Genomic DNA, 8,294 nt, shown 5'->3' on the forward strand with positions numbered 1-8,294 from the left:
TTTTTTTTTTTTTTTTTTTGAGGACTAAGAAATGCTTAAGACCCTTTATATCATGGATGACGTTATGCATATCTGTAACCGATAATTCAAGGCTAAAACAGTAATTTGAGTCATTATTTCGACGAGCCATTTTAAGTGGTTTATCAATCATCAGATTCCTCAAAATTGGAATTTAAAACGGTAAAACGTGATACAATTTCATTTACTCGCTCATAATAATATTACAAATAGGAGCACTAATACCAAAATGATATTAGATTAAAAGAAAAAAAAACCAAAAGAAGATAAAAACAAAGCTCATTTCAAACAAACAAACAAACACATGAACGATGAGATGTAACCAAACAAGCCCCATCTATGTTTGCTTGCTCATAAGCCTCAAAATCCTCTGTTCCATCTGCAATAATCAAAAGCTTTAAGCTTTTTTTTTACCAGAAACATTCACTAAACTTTTAACAGATAATGAATTGATGTTATCAAACCTGAAGAACTGGCTGAAGCTTGTTTCGAGTATTGATGAACTCATGCTTCATCCAACAAAGAGATTGGGAGACACTGAAGAACAGAATTTATACAAGAGATTTGAATGAATGAATGAATGAATGAATCTCTGTGAAATTAAGAACTTGGGGGAAGAAATTCATTGGGCTAAAACTTTGATCTTTTTTACTCACAGTTTATGATCCTCTTTATCACAAGCTTGGATGAGATGAATAGATGCTAGCTTCATGTGGCGTGCACCAATGCTGAAATAGACACATACCCATTTTCTAAATGCTCAAGAAACATAAAGCCAAGAGATAAATAAAAATAAACCCTCAGATTCACAAAGGCTGTATTAGAGTAAAGATGAACAGCAGAAGAACATATATATTGAAATATCCAAGTAAAGATGAATTACCGGGTGCTTTTCTCCTCTATTTTGTGGGCCATCATACTCAGCTTAGAGAAATTGACGTCCACAGAATCACTGCATGTTTGAAGCTGTTAGCCCACAATGGAAAATGGTATGAAATGCATTTATGAAGTTCTACAAGAAAGTTTACATGAAGCAACTGAATTCAGATAATCTTGATTCAACATCGTTTAGATACACATTGATCAATTGAATAAAATCAGGCTCTTCAAGCTTTGTTCGAATCTGAGAAAACCTCTCATCAATGATCTTCTGCAAGACATGACACTGTTGAATTAATAACAAATATGTGTTTGTGTAAACGAAAAGGAAAGAACTGAGAAGCTGGTCACCTCATTAAGCAGAGACTGCACATAATCTTGGAGCAATCCCTTAAGAATGGGCAAAGCCATTTTAGATTCAAAATGGAAGGAAAAATGAAAAAAAAAAACTTGAAAACAGGGTATGAAGATGATGCATAAGTGATTAATCGTACTACTTATTGAGTTCATGAGGGAAAAAAAGCAAAAATGGAGGGAGATGAGGACAATGTGAAGCAGGCTACAAGCAGCAGTTAAGCATGATCCATCATCTATTTGACATCAACATTCTTCAAAATTTACAGTTCATGCCACTATGAATGAAAACTGAATCAAATAACTGATGTACAGGTAATGGATTATCATCATCAATCAAGTTATTGACAGGCACAGCATGTCATAGAAAGGAAAGAGAGAGAGAGAGAGAGCTGTAATAATTAGCAATGTCCTAAAATTATGAGAAACAAACACTAAATCAATGAACTACGTAAATAAGAACATGAACAAAGTTTTGGACTCACTTGCAAAAGCTGCATCAGACCGTTGGAAGTATTATGGGCTCCATTAAAGAGTGCAATTTTTTCATGCTCCTCGGAAAATGTGGAAAATGTGGTTCTCTCGTAATAACAGTATGTGAATTCGAATTTTTCATGCCTTTAGTAAACCCTCAATTTGAGGTGCTATTGTAACAGTTTTTGGCTACATCCAATAGTGCAAAACTATGAGCTACATTGTAGTTGTCTCCTCGATCCTATAATTTTTCATGCCCTAAACCTTATAAAACAACAATACATGGGAAGATTAAATTTGAGAGAGAGCAGTGTTTGGATTCAGAATTAGAACACAAATTGAAATGGAGTAGAATTGTAATTAAGGAATCCCTAAGGTTTTTCCTGTCAATTAAAATTCCCTCTCTGCTGTGAAAACTGGACAGAAACGAAAACAATGCGCAGCTTATCGAATTATGATTACACCTCCAAATCTGTTTCGTAACGCTAGCCTTCCCTGAAACCCGCCCTCCATCGAGAATTGTTTTTGAGTGCATGATATTCTTTTATTCTTTCTAGATAAAAATAATATTAATTCGATGCTCTTATCTGAAAGCAAGAAGATGTATTGGCTGTCATTAAGGTCGAAATTATGAATCACCGCAACAGAAATTCTGGAATGACATTGATTTAAACAAGTTTACACCACACAACAATCATGATTAGCAATGGAAGAAACGACAGAAGAGAACAAAAAATAAATGACATAATCAATCTACCGCATTTCCGAGCGAGAAACACGAGAGAAGGAGAGGAATATGTCAATGTTACTTGAAGAAAAGCAAGAGATAGAGAGAAGAGTGCTCTCGAATCGAACATCGTGCAAGAAATCCATGGCGATTGCAAAGGCCAAAGCCAGAAATTACTCACCAGAGAAATTCCAAAAGCATTTGCGCCATCACCTATCGCGAACAAATTTCCAAGTCTTAATTTCGAGCATTTAGAAAATTATCAAGGTTCTTGTACGAACAAAATTCTTTTAATTTTTCATAGGGCACAATGAATTAAACATTGTCACCTCATCATTTAATATAATAATAAGTTGCTTATAATACAAAAATAAAATGTCGTTGTAATTATTTGAGTTCGCTTGCACGATCAACATTTTTGTCATATGGTCTTGCACGATGTGAATCCAACATTTTCGTCGTACGGGCTTGCACACACGATGAGAATCCAACATTTTTGTCCCATGGAAACTAACATAAAATACCCTTTGAATAGGGACGTGAAACGTAAAAATCAATAAAATGGACATATTTAGCAAGTACCGTTATGCTATCATTTCTTACCACTCAAAATAGTATAGAAATCAAATTCAAATTTCGAACATCTAAAGTTCGATACCTATAAAATGAGTAACGTCTTTTTAATAATTAACTATTGAAGGATTAAAAATTAATGTAATTAATCAAATCGATCAGTTTCCTTAATCTAGCTATTCAAATGAAAATACTTAAAGTTGGGTCGAAAACAGATTATAAATATTTATGGAACAATAAATATTTATATACAACTTTACTATTCATAAAAACTTAAATGTAAAAGATTAGAACTAAATAGCTAACAAAAATGAGAGAAAGCTAACAAAAATGAGAGAAAAACTAATCGTACAATATCATATAATCCATTATGTAGTAATATACAGTATCATAAAATACAACTATGCTATGCATGTGCTCAAAAGAAGAGCTCAAGTCTTTGTTGCGACTGCCGAGCTGGGTAGTGATCACTACAGGAATGTGGTTTGAGCAGGGAGCCACTTTGTGTATTGGTTAGGATAAACTCGTTAGATGGCTAGCTTATTATTAAGCAATTTATGAGACTTCTAAGATCCAGGAGGTGAACTCTTGCAACAATTGGAACTTTTGACGAGTGGCTACGTTGAGGAGAATCCTCATCTTGCTGAAAAAATCTTCCACATCTTTGCATTGAAATGAGCCAGCACAAGCACACTGTTCTGACAAATGAGCTGCTTTGACTTGCTTGCAGCGAACGCATACCAGATCCTGTAGGTGATAGAGGCGCTCCCTCTGCCTCACGATTTGAAGCAGAGCGTTCTCCATCACTTCTCGGTTGTATGGTTGTTCGCATTGTGGCACTGCACAGCGCCATTCTTGTGCTAGTAAAGCCGAGTCACGGCACAAGTCCAAATCTCGACAATCATCACAATAGCTGCCCTCAGAACCAAAAGAAAGGGTAAGAAAAATATTTTAGCATTTGCTGCAACTGCAAAGACGAAAATCTTTAAACTCGGGTTTGAGAAGGGATCAAGGTAGAAACAGATTCAGAGATGTTACTCCGTGAAAATGAAAGATGCTGTCCATTTATGATGCAAGTTAGTATCACTAGCATACCTGCAAATAACGTTCGGTAAGATTATGGACGAGCATGGATCAGAAAACTCTGCTTCTGGTGCGAACTCTCTTACACGAACATACTTCAGTAAATTCTTCCTCATTACCTAAACATTAAGGAAAACATTAACAGGACAATCATTCACACTGAATGAAATGCAGTTCTAAGCCAACTTGGACTGAAGTTACATGATGCACAATAAGGGAAATGGAAGTGAATGGAAAAGCTTAAGAACTAGAACATTTATCTAGAGTGAAAAAGAGGACACTTGTTTCAGTCCTATAATTTTTTTCTCCTCTTTCATCAGTGGCGACCGACAACAAAAACATAACCACAACTTCTCCATAATGAACATTGAAGGAAGATGGAGGCAAAGAACCACTATTTTCTTAGACGAGGATGGTAACATTTACTTGAAAGAATATAAAAAGTTCAACTTGGTATATATACTCCAATAGTTATTTCACATGGAAAGTCTCCTCGTAAATTCAAATTTTAAAATAATGTACTACACAATGAAGCTTGAATTAAGATGGTGATACCAGAACATCATGCAGGACATTTTGATCAAGAGCCAAAACAGCGCATACGAGCTTAATGAATTCCAATGCAGCATCTCCTTTATGTATGCTACCCGAAGGTTGATCTGGTAAAATATCCTGGGTGTTTTTGTCCATCCCTTTCATATGAAGAACAATATCACGAACAATTCCCAACAGTTTGTCGCTGAAGTAAGAGCTTAGCTGAGAATGAAGATGAACGCAATAAATATATCATTAAGAAACTTTGAGAAAAAAAAAATAAATAAAGAGAATACTTGCAGCAGAAGAGTATTTATACCTGCTCTTTGAGATGTTCTGTAACACGATATTCAAACGATTCAGCAGCTGCAACTGTAATAGATGGGGTACATGTGTCACCAAGCGGCAATGATGCTCTTGCTTCAGCTTGTTTGGTTGCATAATTCCATGGAATATACAAAAATTGAGAGATGATAAAAACGAAGTGATCCTGCAATGTCCAGAAGAAGAGTTGACAAATGAAACATTCAGAGGCCATTTTATCCTGAAGAAATTAACTGTAAGATTTGACTGTACTGTCTTCAACTGAAAATATTACACACTACTGACGGTGCACAGGAGTTAACTAATAAGCCTCAAGTAGTAAAGTTACCTGAATCTTCTTGGGTAGATATTCAGCAATGTTCCAGTTGGCCACTATATCAACTTGAGATTCAATATCTGTGCTCTCATCATCTTTTGCTGGGATTCCACCGTAGTTAAACTAAAATAGAAGGGACATTTAGTGTAACTTATTGAATGGTTTTAGGTGATCAAAAGTGTTTCTTTTAAATAAAAAATCTTAATAAATAAAAAGCGCTTTAAAAAATTACTTATGTCATATTCAAAATTACTCTAAAACGTGTCTTTAATCATTCAAAACTAACTTAGTGCTTGATTTTATACTTTTAAATGCAATTTTATTATATAAAAATTGATTTTGAATAATTAAAAGCACATTACATAATCAGTTTGAATAAAACAAAATGTCAGAAAATTCATTTTAGCCAATGCAATTTGAAAAGGCTGTAAAGTATATGCCGGAAGTTCTGTTACATTTGGTACCAGGGAACATTTCCACCCACACCAGAAACGAAAAGGGGGAAAAAGATGAAAATGAAATATGAAAAAGAAAGGGGAAAAAAAAAAAAAAAAGAAATTAAGAAGGCAGCCGAGTGGGGAGGGAAGACTCATGACAAGAACCAAGTGAAGCATGCGCATTGAAATATGACGTCATCAAACCTGATCCATAAACAACAGGGAGTGCCAGAACTGTAACGGTTCCAATTCAATCCACTCAAACAGATCCCTAGATAAAAGGAAAAATAATAAGGAAAAAAAGAATACAAACTACGTATGTTTTATGAAAGATAAACTCCCTACAAGAGAAGAACAACCTTGTTTGCACTGTTTTCAGCAAGCTATCACAATATGCTTTAGCAGCCTGGAGATCAAACCTTCCCGTGTCTATAATAATTTTTGAGAAGTTTGCAAATATAATGGTGGCACCTAATTTTCGTAGCTCAGCCAACAAAAGAGCAAACACCTTTTGCATAACCTAACAACAGCAATTATAACAAGACGTTTCAAAGAGTAGGTCAGTCCATTGAAACAGCACAAATTATTAATACAACAAATAACTACGGGAAGGCATTATGTGAAGACTAGTTCTTTTCTTTTCTTAAGCAAAATGCAATGAAGGGTTATCCTGCTATGTCTTTTTATTAAAAAAATAGATTTTAAATTATCTAGAAGATTCTTTTTTTTTTGCTTCTAAAAAAATTCATGAATACCTTGTGGAGTAAGCGATGAAGAGCAGGGTCATGAAGTCTTGATTGGGGGCTGCAATCAAAAAGAAAAAAACCGAATGAACATAGTTAACAAGCAAAATTTTACTTAAAATAGAATAAATCAGCCAACAAGCAGAAACCTGCAAATCCATCGGTACAGATGCCGCAAAATTGCATCAGCATATACATTTCCAGATGTAACAGCATCTGCAAGACACCTTTGTATCAATTGTTTCAGGACACGAAATGTCGGCGCAGATGATGAAGCCTCGTCAAAGCCACCGTCTTCATTAGAAAGTTGGGCTCCATATTGCATATCATGTTCAAAGCCAAACAAACTACCTCCTTCCATTTCATTCACTTGGCTGCTCTTCAGCAGGGCATTGACCGCCAAATGGTGGATCTGCATGGATTGGGTAAAGATATTTAATTACTCTCATTTAAACTTTTATCACAAAAGGAATGTGTAAACACTTAACCTTCAGCTCCACGGAAACTTTTCTATATGCTCCAGGGTACGTCAGAACAGGTTGTTGGACCTATTACAAAGAAACCAATCGCAAACCCATTGAACGAAGGACAACATAATAAGGAGTATAGCCAAGACTTCACAGATTACAAGCACCATCTATGTATGACTTAGCGGAACAAAAACTAAAAATAACTACTGAAAAATGTAATAGGATAAAATTTCAAGTACCACTTGTAACAAACCTCATCCACAAAACACACGTCTTCCATGTTAATGCCTCCTATATCTGGAACACCATCATCCGATATCCAAAGTACCTACCAAATTTATTCAAAACTTCTCAATCAATCAACCAAATTCTTTAAGCCAACAAGGATTCAACGTGGAAAGTATAAAACAGCACAGACTTGGATAAAAAAAATTAAAAATAAAAAACCTGCTGTTGATCGTGTAGTGCTCTTGAAAAAAATATATCTGCTGTAAAAATTAGCCAATCAAGTTCAAAATTTCCTAATGGTACCTGCAGAAATATGATTCGAAAAGTAAGATTCATATCAACGCTCTTAAAAATAAAGAATTTGATTGAGGAAAAAGATGTTACATGGGCATATCTTGCAAGAGAGATTCTCTCATTCAACCATTGGGATGATGCAGCACAACGTTGCATTCCAATCTTTGCAGCTGTTTGTTGCCAACCAAGAACCTGTAATGCACACATTAGACAACTTAATGCGCTCTTCAAATTAGAGTTCACATATTTTACATACTTTTCTTGCTGATTCCTTGTAGAGAGGCTCAAGTATGTCTTATCCAAAAAATATTAGAAACAAATATATGGATATTAAACGCGATCTCCTACTTCTCTTGCTTTTTTTCTCTAAACTAAATATCAATAATTCCAAGAGTAACCTATTGACCTGACCTGTAACAAACCTATTGACCTGACCTGTAACAAACCTATTGACCTGGGCACTAAGATAATTTGGTGATACATTATTTCCTTTTAACTAAGAAAGTAATTCAATAGGCAAATTTCATGTTGAGTTTAAATAAAATCATAAAACAAGTGTAAAAGTTAGGAAGCTATGGCTTAGAAAACTACCTGATATTGGCTATCCCGAGCATTAAAAGGAATGCTCACACATGGAAAATCATCTAATGCTCGAACATCTGACTTCAGCAGTTGCACATTTGGGCATTGAATTACAGCTACAATAGGTCCATGGTTTAAGCTCCTACAGATTAATATTGTTACATAAAGCAGCACAAAAAAAAAAAAAAAAAAAAAAAAAAAAAAAAAAAAAAAAAAAAAAAAAAAAAAAAAAAAAAAAAAAAAAAAAAAAAAAAAAAA

At 34.7% G+C, this 8,294-nt stretch overlaps 2 protein-coding genes across 7 annotated transcripts in view; both read right to left on the reverse strand.

Moving 5' to 3' along the window:
* Positions 1 to 169: 169 nt before the first annotated feature.
* Positions 170 to 2,763, reverse strand: LOC111490776 (histidine-containing phosphotransfer protein 5-like). 6 transcript variants are annotated; one of them, XM_023139382.1, is made up of 8 exons: positions 2,634 to 2,763; positions 2,114 to 2,312; positions 1,249 to 1,287; positions 1,047 to 1,168; positions 902 to 970; positions 675 to 746; positions 483 to 555; positions 170 to 397 (listed from the first exon to the last, which is right to left on the reverse strand). In XM_023139382.1, the coding sequence occupies exons 2-8, from the start codon at positions 2,258 to 2,260 to the stop codon at positions 356 to 358; spliced, it is 564 nt and encodes a 187-aa protein (XP_022995150.1). In that variant the 5' UTR covers positions 2,261 to 2,312; positions 2,634 to 2,763; the 3' UTR covers positions 170 to 355. The 6 variants fall into 6 exon arrangements, with proteins under 6 accessions (XP_022995150.1, XP_022995149.1, XP_022995152.1 ...); XM_023139381.1 differs by lacking the exon at positions 2,634 to 2,763 and adding an exon at positions 2,483 to 2,626; XM_023139384.1 differs by lacking the exon at positions 2,634 to 2,763 and having other exon boundaries at positions 2,216 to 2,626.
* Positions 2,764 to 3,371: 608 nt separating this feature from the next.
* Positions 3,372 to 8,294, reverse strand: part of LOC111491125 (DNA polymerase epsilon catalytic subunit A-like) — a 24,786-nt gene continuing 19,863 nt past the window's right edge. The window contains exons 36-49 of the mRNA XM_023139886.1: positions 8,046 to 8,178; positions 7,545 to 7,646; positions 7,380 to 7,463; positions 7,186 to 7,260; positions 6,951 to 7,010; positions 6,612 to 6,874; positions 6,475 to 6,523; positions 6,079 to 6,239; positions 5,924 to 5,990; positions 5,295 to 5,405; positions 4,962 to 5,132; positions 4,664 to 4,864; positions 4,121 to 4,227; positions 3,372 to 3,938 (exon numbers count right to left, since the gene is read on the reverse strand). Of these exons, the coding sequence (XP_022995654.1) occupies positions 3,581 to 3,938; positions 4,121 to 4,227; positions 4,664 to 4,864; positions 4,962 to 5,132; positions 5,295 to 5,405; positions 5,924 to 5,990; positions 6,079 to 6,239; positions 6,475 to 6,523; positions 6,612 to 6,874; positions 6,951 to 7,010; positions 7,186 to 7,260; positions 7,380 to 7,463; positions 7,545 to 7,646; positions 8,046 to 8,178 (1,942 nt within the window). The 3' untranslated portion in view covers positions 3,372 to 3,580. The remainder of the gene's footprint in view (positions 3,939 to 4,120; positions 4,228 to 4,663; positions 4,865 to 4,961; positions 5,133 to 5,294; positions 5,406 to 5,923; positions 5,991 to 6,078; positions 6,240 to 6,474; positions 6,524 to 6,611; positions 6,875 to 6,950; positions 7,011 to 7,185; positions 7,261 to 7,379; positions 7,464 to 7,544; positions 7,647 to 8,045; positions 8,179 to 8,294) is intronic.

This window comes from Cucurbita maxima, unplaced genomic scaffold (assembly GCF_002738345.1).
Source record: "Cucurbita maxima cultivar Rimu unplaced genomic scaffold, Cmax_1.0 Cma_Scf00016, whole genome shotgun sequence".
Lineage (NCBI taxonomy): Eukaryota > Viridiplantae > Streptophyta > Magnoliopsida > Cucurbitales > Cucurbitaceae > Cucurbita > Cucurbita maxima.